This window comes from Myxine glutinosa, chromosome 1, assembly GCF_964187855.1.
Source record: "Myxine glutinosa chromosome 1, kmMyxGlut1.1, whole genome shotgun sequence".
NCBI lineage: Eukaryota > Metazoa > Chordata > Myxini > Myxiniformes > Myxinidae > Myxine > Myxine glutinosa.
This window is the reverse complement of record NC_136261.1, coordinates 211,282,727-211,303,694: the sequence shown is the minus strand read 5'-3', so window position 1 is coordinate 211,303,694 and position 20,968 is coordinate 211,282,727. Positions and strand designations below refer to the sequence as shown.

Here is a 20,968-nt window from a genome sequence, read left to right as displayed (position 1 = left end):
GCTCTAGCAGGGAAAATGGCCTTAAAATGCCTGTTGTTGTAAAGTGAGGACTTCAAGCCCGAGCCAAAGCTGCTGCCTCCACAGCTTTATGGTGCCGGGATAAAAACAAACATACATATCAATAGATTTCGATATGCATAAACTTGAATCTTTTGACTCCAATGCTCCTTATTGTATAAACATTACAAGCACCCCTCCACCAAACAATCTCATAACCTCACACTCCTTCAAACTATTAAACCAGGCATAGTCAAGGTTTATAATTAAAACAACGAATAGCACATTTATTACTTATTTCATACACGACACATTACCCCCCAAAGACACCGAGAAATGCACCATTTCATTTGTAAAAATCAACAAAATAGTAAATGCAGTTAACACATTCATTGCATTGCCCAACGAACCATAAACATTACTCTGAAATGTCTCATGGCCTGAAAATTTGTGCGAAAGGTCTATTCGACACCTATCAGCCCAGGAAAATTTGCACACTCCAAAAAAAAAAAAAAAAAAAAAAAAATGTAAACAACTTTCAACAATTTCCCCCAGTCACTTTATTATGGTTCAAAGCTGACTAAAATCATACACAAGTGAAACCGAATGTGGAAGATAATCTCCCCCGACTTCAAAAAAGCACGGGTTTTTCGACAACTGAAAAAAATATATATAAGCGTTAACTATAAAACATGGAGGTTTGATGGCTTACATTACAAAGCAAAGGGAAAATCATGAGAATAGAGGAGGTGTGGGAAACGAGCAGCAAAGTACATTTTTCAAGCAAGCAATTTATAATTTGAAATTGCTGCTAAGTTTTACATATTTTAAATTTGAAATTCTCCACCTTCCCCCCCCCCCCCCCCCCCAAGTTTTAAATTTGAAATTTGCCACCTTGCCCCCCCCCCCCCCCTCCCTCCTCCCTAGACACATACACATGTGAACCGCAGAATCAGATAGCAGCATCATTCTGGCATCAAGATGGTCTACGGTGCACGTAATACAAATGCGGAAGTCAAATCAAAACTACAAATACCACAAAAGCATGACATGGTTGGAAAAATAAACTGCAACGTGAAGTTGTATGGTCCGTCAATGCAAGCTTGGAGATAAAATTCCAGTGTGGGTCCGGGTGAAGCATTCTTATGAGGTTCAACTAGTACAAAGCTTCCGTGTTGGCGCTTCTTGGTTTCTTGATTTTCTCGATATTCTTGATGATCACGTCATGCAGCAGCACCTGCAATGGAGATGGTGGAGGGGGGTTTCCAAAAAGGCAATGTGCACACAATGCATGACATTTTACATTTTAGTGCAGTGCCAGGAAATTGAGTTACATAATCAAATCCGACGTGCCGGGTAGGGGAGAGGCAGGTTAGTTGATACACTTTTCAGTTATGTTGGCCTATAATGAAGACTGTTAGCTCGACAGGATTCATGAATTGTCCAAAAGAAATATCAGGGTCTTGTACATATCTGTGAAGCATGCCAGATCCGCTGCATTATCAAACTTGGAATGGTGGCTCACAAAAAAACTTTGTCAAACGTATCATCTGACCTGACCAAGTGGGTTAGTTAATACACCTTGGTAGATTAGATGATACATTGATTTACATGGTATTTCTGCCAATTGTAACAAATTAGCATGCACATAATTACAGACACACATAAAACTAGGCTACATACCATCATTTCTGTATAATATTTGTACTAATGGTATTTTCAGTCAATGAGCACTGTTAATTAAAGCTGTTTGTTTGTTATTTATTCAGTTGTATACCTGCTATGTATACATAGGTAATGTAAGGCATATCTAACAATAGGGCTAAAGGTTAAGTTAGAGAGAAAAAAAAGATCTGCCAAACAAATGAATCGGCAAGCTTCAAATATCAGGAAAGGAACAAGATTCACAACTCAGATGGACACAACTCTTATATTCTAAAGATGTACAGGGTAGGCGATGGAGGCCGACATATATTATGATGTATGAAGCCCAGTTACAAATGGCTACAGCATTGTCTTGTAAAAATAAATGAATGGGTTAGTTGATACAGGTCAGTAGGGTTAGTTGATACGCGTATCAACTAACCCATCCATGGGTTTTTTGCAACACATGTTGCCCACATGCTTATGTGTATTATCCTGGCAATCAAAGCAGCGTAGGCTGAAAGCCACTTTCACAAGGTATAATCAACCAATGAGAACTCCTATAAAATCTATGTAGTATTATCACAATAAATGATCTTACCTTTTGTTGGTGTTTTTACTCAGGACACAAATCAGGTTTTTTGGAGAATCACACCCTTTCTTTGTCTGTAACTTCTTGACCTACTTATCAATGATATGTAATGCAACTAGCTAACAACAGAGGGCAACATTTACACAAGTTTCATTTCTGAGGGCTTGGAGGAAGGTTGTATCAACTAACCTACTGTATCAACTAACCTGCCTCTCCCCTACGTTGGAAGCTGAAGCAACGGTACCATAAAGCAACGGTACCCTGATAAAACCCCAAAACATGTTTTTAATCTCAACATTGATTATGGAAGAGCTTATATACACATCACAATGACTTTAGGATACGTTATAATACTTTGAACACAACTTGCAAGGATATTGATAGACAATGGACAAATAAATGTAGTATCTGGTGTTTGAACTTTGGAGACGAGCATCATAAAAGGTGCGAAGGTAGGAAAATCACACTGACCAACCAAAATGCAATACAATCAAATTCTAAAATTCAGGTTTTCCTTGCAACTTTTTCCTTACTTATAATATTATTTTAAGTGTAAGATCAGCACCAATTGTGACACAAAGTGCTTCTTTAGTTACTTTGTTACTTAACGTGTCCCCAACCATTTATTGAATATGCATGGTCCAATTTTCTTCAAACTTGGCACAAAGACAATATATGAGAGTATACATATGCAGAAGCCTGATGTTGGCTTAACAGTTAGGGTGCTGGCTTGGGATCCTAGGATCCTGAGTTTGAATCCCGGTTGATTGTTGAATTACCGCCAGAGGGGTTGACTCAGCCAGTCATCCTTCCGAGGTCGGCAAATCGAGTACCAGCTAATTGGGGCACTGCATCAGCGGCACAAACACGCTTCCAGAAAAATGATGCAACCAGCAGCCACAGGCTGCATGCAAAACAACTACAGACTTAGCATTTAATATGGAATATTTTTTTTTCCTTGACTTGGGCTTACTTTCTTAACTCAGTATATCAATCTGGTGAGTTTCTTTTACACTTTGGTGATTTATTTGTTAAAAGAACCATGTCACTGATTGTCTTTCACAGCAAGAAGTCAATAACAGGATAATATCACAGGTGGCGTGACAAAATGTAAGGACAGGTACATTTGACGATTGGCTTCACAATCGGGTATATAAGGGTTGTTGCGTTCTGTATTAGTGGAAAACAACTGCTGCACATCTCCAAAAGTTATTGCCGCTTCCTCTGGAGATGGTCCGTCAACTCGACAATGCTGTTTGTCATGGAGTGGTGGCTTTACGAAATTACGGCATGAAACAGCGTGCTATTGCTCGGCAGTATGGCATCACTCAAGGTCAGGTGTCAAAGATCCTGAAACGAAATGCTCAGAGGGGTGTCCCTTCTCCAATACCGAGGACAGGACGTCCCCGCAGAACCACAAGGAGGGATGATCGCCAGCTGCACCGGTTAGTCCGCAATGGCCGTACCAAGTCAGCTAATCGGCTTAGGGCTGAGTGGCAGCAACTGACAAATGTGCCTGTATCCAGAAGGCTAGTCAACCAACGACTGGTTCAAGCAGGCTATCGTGCCAGGCGTCCCCTGAGAAAGCCATGCCTGACCAGACAACACCGCCAGCGCCGATTGCAGTGGGCCAGAGAGCACCGTCAATAGCAGCCAGGACACTGGAATCACGTGATCTTCAGTGACGAGTCTAGATTTCTGGTCTATCGTCAAGATGGCCGCGTCCGAGTGCGCAGACAAGTGCATGAAGCCGACAACAAAGATTGTATAGTGCCAAGAGTCCAAGCTGGAGGTGGTGGGGTGACCGTTTGGGCTGCTTTTCATGCAGGGGGCAAAACTAACCTGGTTGTTCTGAATGGAATCCTGAACCAGTTCAAGTACAGGGCCATTCTGGAAGAAACATTGCTTCCATTTGCTCGTGCAGCCTTTCGAGGAAACTTTGTCTTCCAAGATGACAATGCACGGCCTCATCGTGCTCGCATGATCCAACACTTTCTTGCTGACCGTGGTGTAGAGCATATGGAGTGGCCTGCCATGTCCCCGGATATGAATCCGATAGAGAACTTGTGGGCGGAATTAACGCGTCAAATCGACCACTTGGACCAGCAGCCGACCTCTGTGCGTGAATTGCAGCAGGCTATTGTCACTGCATGGCAAGCGATTCCTGTCCAAACCTTGGCAAATCTCGTGAACAGCATGCCTCAACGTGTACGTGCTCTCCTGAATGCTCGTGGGTGTTACATGAAGTACTGAACTGTAATTTTACTGTCCGTAATGCCAGTCGTAATTTAACTTTTGTTTTTGTTAAAAAAAAATTTGGCTAATGTGAAAAATAAAGAGATACTTCTGGAAAACGTACAGAAGTTTAACACAGTACTGTCCGTGAATTGAGTTTGATATCAGTTTACATCACTTTCAAGGATCAATTTATTTGTTTCGAAATGTCAAATGTGGTTTTTGTTTCTTTTAAAGGTCACATTAACAAAATCTAGAATAATTTCAACATAATTCCAATGAACTTTTGGTTGTAAGATATCTTGAAAAGTAAGTTCACCCCACAAAACAAATATTCCATATTAAATGCCAAGTCTGTATAACCACGGAGGCTCTGACATTTTATGTCTTTTTCTTGTTGTTTTAAATGTCTGAAGATAGCCACACATGACTTTCTTCACAAATGTCCCAATTAGCAAGCAGTTTGCGTGATGTGTTCCATTAGCAAGCAGCTTGCGTGATGTGTTCCATTAGCAAGCAGCTTGCTATCGCTTGTCAAGCCAGACATTCCGTGTCAACCGCTTTGCAAACTGCCCGTCCAGTCGCTCGACAAACGTAGCAAATGATTTAGTCCAGGCAATATGAGGTTTGACATTATTTCACGATTCTGTTGCAATTTGTTTAGAGTACGAACACATGTAACACTATAGCTATTCAGTTTGTTCTTATTACCTCTGCTCACAAAAGGTGGAAGGAGGTTATGTTTCCATCTCTGTCTGTTTGTCTGAGTGCACGATATCTCAAAAAGTTGTAGACGAATTCAGATGAAATTAGGTGGACAGGTTGGCTGTGTGACAAGGACGAATTGATTCCATTTTGGTGAAGATCCAAATCCAGATACAATAATTATTTCAGCAATTCTTCACCATTGAGAAGCCCAAAAATGATATATAGCACAATGTCTCAATGTTATGGACAGATTCACACAAAACTTGGCGGAGATGTTGGGTGCGTGACAGGGACGAATTGATTCGATCTCGTTGATGAACCGGATCCAGATATGAGAATGTTTTAATTGAATCTTCACCATCAATTTAGAGATGAGGCCAAAAACGATATGTAGTATGATATCTCGAAAAGTTGTGGACAAACTAAGGCAAAACTTGGGGGACGAGTTGGTGAGTTGACAAGAACAAGCCGATTAGATTTTGGTTCAAGACCGAATCCAGATCTGGCCTATCAGCGGGACACAAAATGTAAACGAATTAGCCTGGCGGAGGTATGCGCGCTACTGAATGCCGTTCCAGTTTAGATTGTTATTGTATGCTATGTGTTCTCAAGACACTAATTACATTATTGTATTATATAAAAAAAATAACCACCTTTGGAGGCCATTTTTCCCCGCAAAGCGGGGTTGGCCTTTTTCGGGAACCGTGGTTGTTGTTGTTTTTTGGTCCCCTTTTTGAAGCAATGTTTTACGGCCGGATGCCCTTCCTGACGCCAACCCTTTTTGCCGCCTTTAACGACAAACAGGGAATTACCAGTGAACTGGTACTCAATTAGCCGACCTCGGAAGGATGACAGGCTGAGTCAACCCCCCTGGCGTTAATTCAGCGATCGACCGGGATCCGAACCCAGGATCCTAGGATCCTAAGCCGGCACCCTAGCCGCTAGCCCAACACCAGGGTTAATTACATTATTGTATTATCATGCTATTATCGCGATAATCGTGATGAGACCGATTCGCATGATGTAGGTTTTCCATCATCACCCAGGCCGAGTAGTGACTCATCATATTTAGCATCTAAGCCAATAACAGTAGAGATGAGGATACAGCACAAATTAACGATTGATCATCAGTATTGAAAGAAACACATACGTAATGGTTCCTGAGTTCTGACACAATAATGCGGAGGCTAAGGTACTCCTTTTCATCCAATTCATCCACAGTTCGTCTATAATCCTCCTGTTGAGAAAAACAAAAAAAACAAAGTGAAGCATTCATGCGTTAAAACAGACAAACAGCATGAGGTTCTTCAAAAAATGTATCACACAGGAGATTCATTTCAAACTTACCACGTGTGGATATTTGGCTACTTTGGCTACGAGTTTTGCCCTGGAAACGTAGTACCTGAAAAAACAAGATATTTCTTTTTCAGATACTTTCAAGTAGATTTTCAGGTGACAGTGACCCATTGTAAAAGAGATTCATCGACGTCCTTATTATAAACTATCGGATGTACCCGTCAAGGATGGGTGATAAGATGGAATGGAAATTGATAGGATGTAAGAGTCAAACAATCCTGGGACAAATAAAAAGAAGAAAAGAAAAAGAGAGCAATCTCATGACGATCGGGCTCAAGACACGGCCAACTAGAATGGTGTGACGTCATCCAGCATCGTAAGTGCTTTATCAAAAGTATATTTTCAACTGTGCCGAGTGGAAAAAAAGGAATTGGACATGAATTAAAATAAATAGCACCGCAAAGCGGGCGTAAACCCTCAGCCCATGCATGGTGGAAACCAATTTCAAGATGGCTGCCGTGGCGGCAATATTGAAAATCGCATCGTGCCCATTTTCGAAAGGGACCTTCCTCGACTCAACCCCAACACACACTGCAAAAATGGATTTAATCGGACAAGCCGTTCTGCTTGAAATTGATGGAAACCCAATTTCAAGATGTCTGCCGTGGCGCCCATGAACCTTCCTCTACTCAACCCCAACACACACTGCAAACATGGATTTAATCAGACAAGCAGTTGTGCTCGAAATTGACGGAAACCAATTTCAAGATGGCTACCGTGGCGGCCATATTGAAAATCGCAGCGAGCCCATTTTCGAAAGGAACCTGCCTCTACCCAACTCCAACACACACTGCAAAAATGAATTTAATCGGACAAGCCATTCTGCTCGAAATTGAAGGAAACCAATTTCAAGATGGCTGCCGTGGCGGCCATATTGAAAATCGCAGTATGCCCATTTTCGAAAGGAACCTTCCTCTACTCAACCCCAACACACACTGCAAAAATGGATTTAATCGGACAAGCCGTTCTGCTCGAAATTAACAGAAACCAAAAGTTGACGGACGCCCGGATGGCTGCCGTGGCGGCCATATTGAAAATCACAGCGCGCCCATTTTCGAAAGGAACCTTCCTCTACCCAACTCCAACACACACTGCAAAAATGAATTTAATCGGACAAGCCATTCTGCTCGAAATTGAAGGAAACCAATTTCAAGATGGCTGCCGTGGCGGCCATATTGAAAATCGCAGTATGCCCATTTTAGAAAGGAACCTTCCTCTACTCAACCCCAACACACACTGCAAAAATGGATTTAATCGGACAAGCCGTTCTACTTGAAATTGACGGAAACCAAAAGTTGACGGACGCCCGGACGACAATACCCCTCAGCCCAATTTGGGCTGAGGGGTGAAAACTAGAGAGTGGATAGAACACCTTGTCCCACCTCCACCTTCCATTTTTAAAAAAAAAAGGACATCATGGGAAGGGTCTTTTCAACTCTTGCTTTGCGTTTCTGAGTACGATCTAGATTTGCTACAAGCCATAATTGTGTGAATCTCGATATTCCACAATGCTGAGACTACGATCGGCAAATTTGATTGGTCAAGAGGGTGAGCATTTTGCTGAAGTATTTTTTTGATCGACAATGGAAGTGACAATGTTGAAGTACAAAAACTGGAGGTTTTTGGAAGTGGAAAGAAGGCGATTTACGTTCTACAGTGTTCCAAGTACCGTAGATAATTTTATTGAAATAAAAAAAAATGAAAGACTAGAAAAAAAAGGCTATAAAAACAGTAAGTTTCCTGTTTGGAATGATTTTCAATTTTGTTTGACTGCCAGACAGGCAGCCAGAGTGAAAATATTATCTCACTCTCTGTGCATGGGTGCTGGAAAGGAGATTCCAAACAATTTGCCAACTTCAGAGACAAAGTACTGTGACACTGATGGTTCGAGTTCCGAATGACGTTGTACAGTGTTTGAAATATAAAATTACTAGAACGGCACTCTTCGCAGTCATGACGTCGACTGATATGCCTCTGCCCACATTATTACATCATTATACATACTTGTACAAAGTTTGATTCAAATCCATTCAGCTGTTCTAAAATTATCACATTTTTACCTGACATGACCTCTGACCTTTGACCTCTTGATGCCATAACCCAATCAGTACATTTTTGCATCATAATATATACTTAGACCAAGTTTGTTAAAATTCCCATCACTGGTTCACAAGTTGGCCCGGTAACATAATTTTTTACTCAACATGACCGTGTGACCCCAAAATCTAATCAGTTCATATTTTGCTTATTATACATACCTGCACCAAGTTTGACCTGGATCCCTTCAGACATTCTCAAGTTATCTCGAGAACGAAAACCTATCATGGACGGATGCACATACGCACACACGAATGGGCAACCCCGCCTTCCCCCCCTCCCCCCTCAAAAAACGACATCATCGGCGGAGACATAAAAATGAAATAAAGTAGTTCCTCCATCGTAGACTGACATCTAAAGACGGATAAAGTTAACAAATTGCTTAACTCCGCTTAGTGCTTCGCATACAGGGCAATAATTACCCTCGCCAGAGGAGAGGGTATTGCATTTGAGTCCGTTTGTTTGTTACTTGCCGGAAAAGATTCCGGCAAGTATGTTGGTTGGTTTGTCTGTCTGTCTGTCTGTCTGTTTGTTCGCAGTACTACGTCTACACCGTTGCACGTAGAATCGCCAAACTTTACACACATTTGTCTTGCCCTGGAATAGACTGTGCCCAATTTTTAACTCTCTCGGCCCAAGGCCTCCATTATGTCATAATTTGATAATTCGACAAGTACAAAACTTCATCCAATCAAGATGAAATTTATTGAGTGCCATGTCGGCATAAACTGGTGGAGAAAAAAAATTACGATGATGACGTCATCGGTCACATGGTTTGGCCGCCATCTTGGTTAAACCGAAAAACTTAGCACCTCTATATCTCTGAAAGTGCTGAATAGAAAAAATTGAGACATGGCTCATTGTAAAGACCTCTCCATGGGGAATAAAATATGTTAATGATGATGTCATAGGTGCCTCCATTATGACGTCATAATTCGACAAGTACAAAACTTCATCCGATCAAGATGAAATTTCTTGAGCATAATCTAGGAATAAATTAGTCTAGGAAAAAAAAAGATGACGTCATCGGTCACGTGGTTCGGCCGCCATATTTGTTTTAACACAAAAGCCTTAAAAACCACTGAAAATACATCCAGGCGAGCGTTTGCAATCTCTGATTGCTCTTTTTCTTGTTTAGATGTGTGAAAGTGACATACGAGACATGAAACCTGTCTCTGACAGACGCCATAACCTGTAGATGTAGATAAAACAGATACAACAGTTGTAAAGTTAATTGAACAGTTTTCAGGTTAAGATGAACTTTCGTTTGTGACCATTAACAATTTAGCATGACTGAGATAGAGGCCTGTAAGTGATGCACTAATTATTTAAATGGCAATGTGTTCGGTACACTGACAAAAATCAAATAGTGTCCACCTCATAAATGTCAAACGATCATTCATCAGATAATGCTAAGTGCAAAATTAGATGAAGTGCCATGAACAAAATATGAACCACCTTTAGAGGCCATTTTTCCCCGCAGAGCAGGTGTCACAAAACAGAAGACTTTTGAGTGGTGACTCATCATATCACTTATAACATAAAATCGATGATCAAAAGCGATGCATTTGAGATTAATAAGTGAAATTCGTGGCATCACAGTTGAGAGATATGATTGACAGAGTTTGAGGAATTGACTCGATCCCATTTTGAGATATGGGGTCCAGAGCGAGGAGTTACGGAAACTAGCAACACAGAGTGGTTGGCGATTGTGTCTGGCAACACAACAACATTCAATCATTGCAAATTTCATGCTGATTTAGACGTTGCTTTAAATAGTTTAAAGTTCATTCAGTGCACATCTGTGGTATATAGTAACCGGCGATCAAAATGTAAGCTGGCCTGAAAATTGTCACAATCTTGCATTTGGAGTCTTCATGAATGTAACAAGGCAATCCAAAATTATTCATCCTCCCAATTACATTATTTGGGGAATTAATTAGCTGCCATGCCGATGGGATGTCACACATTATACATCGTTATTATTTGACCAATTTTGTGAATTATCAACATTCGGAACCTTTTATTTATTAATTGTGTAAATATGGTCAGACTTTTATCACTCCTGCACAGTACCGGGGTGTACCCCGGTTTAGAATAGGTACACCCTATCCCTACGCATCGTAAGAGGCGACTAAGGGTTGGCTTCAGGAAGGGCATCCGGCCATAAAAACATTGCCTCAAAACAGGGAACCATGATTGCCATGGGGCCCGCAAGGCTAACCCCCGCTCTAGCAGGGAAAATGGCCTTAAAACGATCATTCATTCATTCATTCACACACGCCCCATTCCAACTACCACACAAACCTTTTGCACACCCCTTCCCTTCTCTCCATAACCCTCCTCCAATCTTCTCTTTTTTAACCACTCAATCCAATCCTTCTCTATTTAGCACCCCATTGATAGATGGCTCCTTTGCACAATGCCATTGTTATAACTGACACGTGTACGGATCTCTATTTTTTCCCTACAATTTATTGAAGTTCGGGTTCTGAATTGGTTCAATGTGCTGAGCTTCTTTATTATGGTCCGAAGATTGTAAGAGTTCAAATCTCGACTCACCTTGGAAGTTAACAGCAATCCACTGAGTGATACTGCTATAACTGCCGTGATACTGCTTCAGCCGCAGCTAATCTTATGTCGATAAAGAGGGCTCGATATTAATGGTTGTCTGACACTTGCAATTTTGTCTGTCAGACAAGTGAAAACCTCATTAAACCTGCATGAGGGAAAGACCAATTTTACCACCCAGAGGTTTAATGAATGTGACAGATATCAACCTCGAAGGTAGTTTTTCTGTTTCTCTTTTCAGAGTAAAGCCACAGTGATTAGTACCGACGAAAATGATGTTTTTAGACCCAACCTACCACACACACCCATGAGAATTTCAAAGAAACACAAAGGTATCTCCCTACGTTCACAGTACGAATAGTTTAACAGCTGCAATGGTTTATGGGACAGGTAAAATCTAAAGCCTAGGTGTCCCATTGACAGGCTGGAAAAAGTTAATATTGAGACGTGAGACTTGATATCCTTATTTATTACCCCGTGCCCACGAAGCGAAAAGCAGGGTTATGAAATAGGTTAATGTACATCTGTCTTTCTGTCTGATCAGTTTATGATTGAGGAACAACTTATTTTTATCGAATGTTATATTTTGAACATTAATTGGATGGAACACAAGCTAACCGCTTTACCATACCATGGCTTTGAATTAATCCCAACTGGACATGCGCAGAGAGGAGTGAGATAATATATTTACTATATCTGCCTGGCAGTCAAACAATTGAAAATCATTTAAAATAGGAAACTTACTGCTTCTAAAGACGTCATAATGGACACAAACAACAGGCATAGCTAATGTAACGTGTTCGATAGGGTGATGTAATCGACACTTGGTAAAACCCGGAATTTATTTATATGCCTTTAAATTTTAACGTCTTTATCCTTTATTCAGAATTAATTATACAATTGAATACTGCAGAACACAAATCGCCTTCATCATACTCCTAAAATCAAGCGACACTGTATATCGATATGCTATATATCACACATGAGTGTGCATATCGGGTGAAGAAGGTACCGCCGATATGGCTATGTATCATGCTGACTGACAGCTAATTTCTATGATTTACTGATTTACTGATAGCTAATTTCTATGGTAATCAGTAAAGTCTCCATCTCCTAAATTGTGCCTGAAAGCTGTCGTATTACAGTGTATAAGGGTGGTTGGTCAATAAAAATGCTTCAGTAGTGCCAAAATGCCGGATTTGAAAACGATTTTTAAAATTATTATTTTATTAGAATTGAAGTGTAGGAGCTCCTTGCCGTTCCTGGGTTTCCCCTTTGCGCATTAGCTCTACATGATGAATTTATTGAGGCAATGTTTGCGGATTGCGGCCAACGTGGCCTGGCGAACTATTTTCCACTTCCACATTCTTTACTATATCAAATCGATGAAAAAAAAAAAAAAAGACAAAACAGAACTCGAGGAGCAACAAAATTGGGACACCATTATCTTGATAACGCACATATTAGTCAGGTTCCTTGTGTAATTTCGCCGGAATTTCTTGGAGAGTAGCAAACCTATAGATTTTTGAGAAGTTTAGGATCTATTTAAATTAAAAAAATGATGTTTCAGATTTTTTCAATCTGTTGGTTGCCATGGAAACAGCAGATTTGGGGTGAAAATCACTTTTTTCTAAATTTAAATTTAAAGAATTCTTAAACAATACAAGATAACCAACTGATGATGGATTACACTTAAATAGCTAACAATGGATTTTATAAGATAATGAAATGTTGCATTTTAACTGTTGGTTGCCATGGTAACAGTAGTTTTGGGGTAAAAACGCTTTTGGGGTAAAAATCTGAAACATGGATTTTCTGTTTTGAGCTAATGAATTTTTATTATATTTGCAGGACCAACGACAGGATGGATGAGGTACCACTGAGTGGCGCGGATCCCTGCCAGGTGAAAGAATCAACGAACTGGTCAAAATGCGTTCTGTGCCAAGATGATTCTTCCCAGAAAGGAGCCTTGGTGTTGCAACCAAAAGTCGAGTCATTCCGCCGTTTGATAGAGACAATACAGGAGCGATCCACTTTACAGTACGCTGATTATGTACAGATTCATAAACGACTAGACGGGACGTCAGCTGAACTGTTGCAAATGAAGAATGCTGTCTGGCACCGAAAATGCTATTCTAACTTAACTAACAAGGATCAAATTCATTGGGCCAGGGTTCGTTATGATCAGGCACTTTCATCAGGATCGCATATCGACAAAGGGCCAGGTCGCAAGAGGAAAAGGTCCAATGTATGTGTGGAGTCATCAAGCTCCTCCACAGAACCCTATGACAAGGCTTTGTGTTTCTTTTGCCAGAGGAACGATGGTTCACACCATTCAGCTCCTCCACACCATTCAAACCTATTTACGTTGTTCAGAGTGACAGTGCGGGCAAATCTCTGAGAGACGCTGTTGAGGTTGCTCAGAACCCTGTGTTTATGACTCGATTGAACACTGCTATAGCACCAAGTGATGCACATGCAATAGACGTTATGTACCACAGATCTTGCTGGACGAAAAATGTCTTCCATGTCCTACGAGATCACGATGCCAAAGGAGGGAAGGAAAGAGCATCAATGACACAAGTTGCGAGTTTAATTGAACTGATCAACTTGGTAGACATCCTAACCAAGCAGCAAAATCAACGATGTATGGAGGAAATCGAGACAACTTATGTTCACCTTCTAGGTGGTATAGATGCCTTAGTACATCACGTGCCCACATTCAGCAGGAAATGGCTGAAGGATAGAATCTTACAGGCATTACCAAATTTGAGGTCAGTGCTCCCAAAGAACAGGCGGAAGTCTGCTATTCTCTATTCACTGGAGACATGCGAGGAGGATATGGTCAATGCTAGCATTACAAATGACGATACCATGGACCATATGGATGCCATATACAAAGCAGCTTTGCTGGTTCGCAAGAGTATCGAGAATTTCTCAAGCAAAGATCAGCAGGATGAATATATACTAGTTTCTAGCAGTGAACAGGACGTTCCCAGCGAGCTTAGGGCAATGGTACATTGGATAATGCTTGGTCCAGTGGAAGCGAGGCAATCAGAAGCACGGACATCAGTTGTGGACAGATCAGTATTAACTGTAAGCCAAACCATCATGTACGGCCTCAAGTCTAGGAGGCAGGCGAAGTACAAACCACAGAATGAATCCGCTGTATTTCGTCTGCAACGTCAAAGGGAAAATCCCAATGTGATTGGTATGGCTCTAGCTGTCCACCATGACACCAGGAACAAAAGGATGGTGGACCTTCTCAATGCACTGGGTAGGCGATGAGCCAGACCCCCCAAATTGACCGGTCGGTACCATACAGATGGAGTAAGGCTCATTGTGATTTTTAGCAAGATATATGTCCCTAGATATGAAAAAAAAGTGATAGCAGTGTATAACTCTCGGCCATCTCTGTGTTATCACCCGAAATATTATTATACGCCCGCTTCGCTTCGCCAAAAAATGTGATATTTGCTAAAATTGGAATAAATGTTTTTAAGGACCACAGAGTGCGAATAATTTGCATACTGGATGCCAACTAATATAGTAATAGAAATATAGAACATTTGTGGGGGTTATTTATCAAATTTTTGATATAATGACAAACAATATGTTAAATTTAGTGAAAAAGTGGTCGAAATCGCTTCGAGTTCAGAATTCACATTGTACATTTTTGTCAATATTTCAAAAATGAAAACTCCCAGAGTAACATTTGACCCCTCAAAATCTTCGCAAGGAACCACTGCATTGATATATATCTTTACTTTGTAATATGGTGGTTGTTTGGGGCACATATTTTGGCAAAGTTCAAAATATGTTCAACAAGTGAGGCAGGGTCGATCCAGGACCAAATTGAGGGATATGAGGAGAGCGAAGCAGTGAGGGCGGCAGGTTCGCAAAATGGCGTCCTCGCGCACAAGGTTACGGGCGCGCAAAATGGCGCCTCGCAGATGGCTACGGCGAGCGCGCCCGTAGCAGCGCCGCTGGTAGATTTGAACCTTTTTTTAATACAAATGAAGGCCCTTATGGCCCAGAATAGCGAACGGTTAGAACAAAGGATGGGGTCCAATAGCGAGAAATTGAGGGAGGACATGGGGGCCCAGATCGGAGGGTTAGGGAGTAGAATAGAGGGATTAGGAAACAAATTTGAGGGATTAGACAATAGATTAGGGGAAATACAGGAGGGGTTAACGGGCGTAGAAAACAGAATGGCCACTCAAGAGAATCAAATGGAAGGGATGAAAGAGGGGTTAGAGGGGTTAGAAAACAGTATGGAAGGCAAATTGAGGGACATGAGGGACCAAGCGGAAAGGGAAGTTAAAAAAATGGGGCAGCAGATAGAGGGGGTCAGAATGGGGGTAGAAACTAAATTGGATGCTCACAGGGAGGAAATGGAGCAGATGAGGGTGGCATCTGGGCAGGAGATGCAAGTGATGGGAGAGGAGATCAGAAGAGGTGTGAGTGAGGAGGTCGGAGGAGTGCGCGAGGAGGTGAGGCACTGTGAGGAGCGCATGGAGAAGGAGGTGAGAAAGGGGACTGTAAAATTGCAAGGTGGTATAGAGGAGTTGACGCTGGGAGTAGAACAACTGACAGTGGGACAAAAGGAGTTGGGGGACCAGGTAAAGAAGAACACAGCGGTAATAGAGGGTTTAAAATCGACACAGAAGGAGATGAAAAAGGACGTAGGGGTAATTAAAAAAGAGTGTCAGACGGTACATGAGGACCTGACGAGGAAAATGAACAAGGTGGTAGAGGTGATGGAGGTTAAAGAGCGGGAGGTGCGGGAGCATATAGAAAAAAATAAGGTGGAGTTAGAGGAAGAACTTAAGGGGGCGCACGAGGAGATGAAGGAGGTGAAGCAGAAATTAGAAGAAGTGGAAGAAGGGGTGAGCGAAATTAAGAAGCGACGGAGAGAGGATAAGAAAGAGATAAAGGAGGAAGTAAAAGAATTGGTCCAAAGTCTGTGTTCGGATCGTGATGATGTGCTCATTAACCGGATGAGGGATTCGCAGGTGATGGAGGAGAAGCGAAGAGAAAGAGGACCCGGTGTAAGTGGTGACCAATATGGTCGTGCGTATGATGCGCCAGGTGATTTAATAAGCTTGGGGGTCGAGATGGACCCGGATGTTCGTGAGAGGCCAAGAGTGAGGTGTATGGCTGGTCCGGAGGGTATGGAACGAGGGTGCGAGCGAGAGGGTCCGGTGATGGGAGAGGTGCGAGGTGTGAGTGAGCAAGGTTGTGGTGGTATGGAATGGGTAGCGGGTTGCGGAAGTGTGACCCATGCATCGACACCAACAGGGGTAGTTTTTAGAGGGACAGGGGAGGCACGGGAGCCCCTTGGGGGTAATGTACTGTGGGGGCCCGGCCGGTTCGGCCCCGCGCTGACCCCGCAAGGGGCGACGCACGGGGTCCGGCAAGCGGGCAACGACTCACATACGAGGTGGTCTCACAAGGTCCCACTCGCGCCGTATGACGGTGGGTAAGGGTGGCATCCCTGCCACCCTTCCCATGATGGGGGCAAATGCGCACTAGCTTATGGGGTGTATGGCAGTGAAAACTAGCCCGGGTGGGTTAGGATATCGTGTGTAGGGACCTAGAAGATGACATTAGGTGACGTTAAGGTTAGTTAGTGACAGGGATACCTGTAGAGGGGACGCAGGTAGATTAGAGTGGATGATAATGACGAGGGAGCGCAATAGTTTAAAGGGACGACTGGGAAGCGCAAGTTTCAGAGGGGAGTAGTTAGATGAGATGATGCTGTGTGAGAACTGGACAGGTGTGTGGAGCAGTGTATGAGTAGTGAGTGTTGTGGATCAGCGCGAATGCGCTTGGGGGAGAGAAGGGTGCAGGCGGCACCAAGTATGAGAGCACAGGTGTGCAAGTACAGGTGTGTGGAATATATGGAGCGGAGAATGAGTGGTGTGGAGAGAGTTGGAGTAAGTGGTACGGAGTGGTGTGCATGGTGCGAAGGTGTGGATGGGGGAAGAGTGGACCCCTTTTCACGAGTACCCGGGGAGGGTAGTTTAAAGAATAGTTAGAAGGTATAGGTAAATTGTGGTTGGATATTGGCATTTGTGGTGCGGATGCAGAATGGTATTGTGGATGGGTGCATTGGTGTGGTGAAATTGGCTGGTCGTGTGGCCTGTTAGTATGAGTGTGAATGGTTGGGCACTCCGCCACTGTTAGATGTCGGCCAGGTGAGGCCGCAGGTGGGCTCCGGGAGCCGTTAGTGTCAGTGGGTGCCTGAGGATCCCGGGTGTGGATCGGGCAGCCCGTGCCAGAGAGGGCACTGAGGGGGTGAGAGTGCGAGAGGGCCTTCCCCAGTTAGTTAGGTTAGGGTGAGGAGCAGGTGAGCTCGGTAGGCAACAACAGTGGTGGAGGTGTGCAGGTGGGCGGACCAGCTGGGAGCGTCACACGACCCAGCCACCGAAATTGTGCGGGGGCACCGAGTGATGAATCGGGGGAGTGAGACCCCAACTTGAGAAGCACCACAGTTTGGTCAATGGGAATTGGTTTTTAGAACCCATAGTGTAAGTTGGCCAATGGATTGGCAGGGAAAGACCCCGGGTAATGTAAAGTTGTTAAAGTCATTTAGGAAATAGTTAGGATTGATGAACCTGTCGCACCATACGCAGCCACTTACCTGAGGTGATGATGATGACTCCACACCTGTGTTCCTTTGTTCTGTGTTGCAGGAAAGGAGAATTGCTGTGTGGATTTGTGAGACGCATCACGACGTGGATGAGACATTGGGGTGATTCCATCTCTCCCTCCTTAGGAGGGACTGATGATGAATTGGTGATGGCAAATTTTGATGTTGAGTTGGAGATGGCAAATTTTGATGAGAGTTGGAAATGGCAAATTTGATTGGTTAGGAGGGAGAGAAGACGAATTTGGTTTCTGGGAGGAACGGGGAAGACAGTAGGGACGTTTGTTGATGTGTAAAGTAGATGTTTATGGGTAGTGTTGTGTTTTGTGGATACAGTAAGGGGTAAGGGAGGGGCAATGTAGGTTACCTGGTGGGGAGGGGGGGCGTACGGTAGGAACGTACCTGTCTCACCTGGTTCCCATGTGCCCCCAGTGTGCATTACCTTGAATTGCGTGCACTTTTGCGCCCTTACCACCTTACTCACTTGTCTTCTTTTGTCTCCCACCTCCGAGGATCTGGCTTTGGGGCAGAGAGAGAGGAGAGAGAGGTGCTGGCTCCGCAGTTGTGGGCCTGTACTTCCGCTGCTTGCTGCCTGGATCGATACACCATATGGACCGCAATTTTTGTGGCCGCCCACCATGGACCGCAGTTCTTTTGCGGGCAAGCACCACCCGTGGATGGACCTCTGGGTCAACGTGGCACCTATGCCATACAGGTGAACCACTTTTAGTTGGCCCCCTGACGGCCACAATTAAGAAATGGACGCGGTTGGCGCCTTTCTTTATTTCTAAAGAAGCCAGAAGGCCAAGTGCACTCCATGAAGGCAAGACCAGCGGCAGAACATCGGCCGGCTGCGACACCACCGGTGACCATGGACACTTAATTGTGCATTTTTATTGAACACTTTATTGGTGCACCGGATGGTGCTGACTGTACATAATGGGGTGGTGCTCCGAGGTAGAGAAGGGTGCAATGTTGCGGATGTGGGATTTGCATCCATCCATATCCGCTTGTAAATATTGCCCTATTTCCTCAATACTTCCCAACTATCCCCAATCCCCCATTCCCTAGTCCCATTTTCTGTAAACAACACTCTGTAGACCCGACCTCCCCCTATTTCCCCCCATTAAATGTCGCATCCAGGTCCACCGCATCTCACGTAGACAACTATAGGACATCTTGCTAGTTATTCTTAGTCTATGTCAGTTAAGGATTCGTTTCCATTAATTCTGACCCTTCGTTGCACCAGAATGTGATTGTATGGCACCGTTAGGAAGTTTAGGACCTCCCAATACCTCCCCGCAGCTCTTCCTCACGGTTCAGCAGCAACAACAACAACAACAACAACAGCAGCGGCGGGCGCGGGGAGTGTGCGTCCTCACTCCGGCTTGGTTGGTAGGGGGTGTTGGGAGGGCACCAGGCCTTTCCAACGAGCCGCCATCGAACATGTGCTCGACGGGGTTACCAACCAGGGGCTCCCTGTCAGCTCCTCGTCAAGGGCGGAGCCCGGTAACCCCCGCACCCAATAGAAGCGGCGGACCGGTCCCATCTGGGGCGGAGCCAACGAGCCGAGGGCGTGTCACTCCCCGCTGAGCATGCGCAGGAAGAGGGAGGTGACGTCAGATGCGCGCTGAGCTTGGAGAAAGAAAGACGCCACCTCCGAGCGCTGTGAGGCCTCCCTGCATCTTTTGGACCGTGCTTGATCCTGTCCCCGAGCCAAGGTGCACCTTGTGCTATCAACCGACCTGTCCTTCCCTGCCATCAATCCCTGTGTAAGTCAGCCTTGTCCCGTTTGTCTGTGGTCTGTCTGGGCTAAAATAAGATGGTATTTAAGTGCCTATCTCTTCTGTGTCTTTTACCTCACTCTACCTTGTAATCTACCCCTTTTCTTCACCACTAATTATATCCTCCTCCGGAGGTCTTGAGAACTGTACCCCTTGCGTCGTTTCATTTATCCCAGTCGTTGTGTCCTTTCCAATCATTGATTTAGCGTAGCGCGATTTGGCCAACGTCTGGGCGAATCGGGTGAGTTGGGGAAGAATCGGGGGAACTGTTAGGTCGCGGTGGACCATCCGCTCGGCCCATCATAACATCTAAACCGCGATCCGTAACAGTATGTTCCACCAATTCTCAAGCGAGGACGACTACCGGTCTTTGGTTTTGACAATACCGACTTTGAAGAGGATACTCCTAATGGCAAGGACACAACCCATGGAACCATTGTAGTAATGTTTCAGAAGTCAGATTGTGCCGGAGAGACAATAGCACCCCCTCTACAGATCACAGAAGCAAAGAACTTGACTGTTACTCCGTACCATACGGACATTATACCATGTAACAAGCCAACCCCGGTTAGAGGTTCTAGAGATGGACTGGAGGAGTTCACAGTCAATAAGACAGGTGTTGACAAACACTACCAGCTGACACACCTGGGCTGGGTCTTAGCGTCGGTTCTCTCCAGAACAAACACAGAAGGGAATCTTACAAAACTCCCATGTTGGGCTGGCTACAACTCTCTCCTTCCAACACGCTCGTTCTCAGTGACGCAGGTCGGAGCTCTGCCTCTACTTCCTGAGGTAGCACATGAGTGGTCAACACTAATGACTGTGCTGGAGCAATGTCGCAGATTGAAGGAGCTTGCTGTTGGGAAAGATCACCCAACTGTCATTTCTTGTGACTTGGACCTCTATGAGAAAGTAGTTCAGCTACTGGATGCTCGGCCTGACTTAAAAGGCATAATTGTTCCCAGATTGGGAGAGCTGCACGTTGTCATGGCTGCATTGAGAGGTCTGGGTGCATCCATAGAGAACTCTGGCATAGATGATGCTTGGACAGAAGCCGATGTTTATGGATCTGCAACTACAAGATACTGAAATGCACCCATTACAAATGCTTGCTACAAGCTCACATATACTCGTATGTGGCACTCTCTGAAATGGCAATCGAAGAATTCTTCAAGAACAATCCGCATCTCAAGGAAGTGTGCGTTGTTGCAACAGATAAGGTTCAAACTGCTTGTGGAGAACATGACAAAGCCCTGAAAGCTGAATCAGTGAAGAAAGCCAGCAACTGCCTGCTCCAAGTCATCATCGATGCGAACTTGGTAGAGAGACTTC

General features: G+C 44.0%; 1 protein-coding gene across 2 annotated transcripts in view; it reads right to left on the bottom strand.

Moving 5' to 3' along the window:
• Positions 1–256: 256 nt before the first annotated feature.
• The window catches only part of PSME3 (proteasome activator subunit 3), an 83,183-nt gene continuing 62,471 nt past the window's right edge, over positions 257–20,968 (bottom strand). Inside the window, exons 9-12 of one of the 2 annotated variants that reach the window (XR_013624280.1) lie at positions 6,524–6,578; positions 6,327–6,413; positions 892–1,234; positions 257–844 (exon numbers count right to left, since the gene is read on the bottom strand). Coding sequence is in view for 1 of the 2 variants with exons in the window: in XM_078783116.1 (XP_078639242.1) it covers positions 1,154–1,234; positions 6,327–6,413; positions 6,524–6,578 (223 nt within the window). In the remaining variant the exon portion in view is untranslated. Of the gene's footprint in view, positions 1,235–6,326; positions 6,414–6,523; positions 6,579–20,968 lie in introns of both variants that reach the window. The other variant, XM_078783116.1, reaches the window with a different exon arrangement.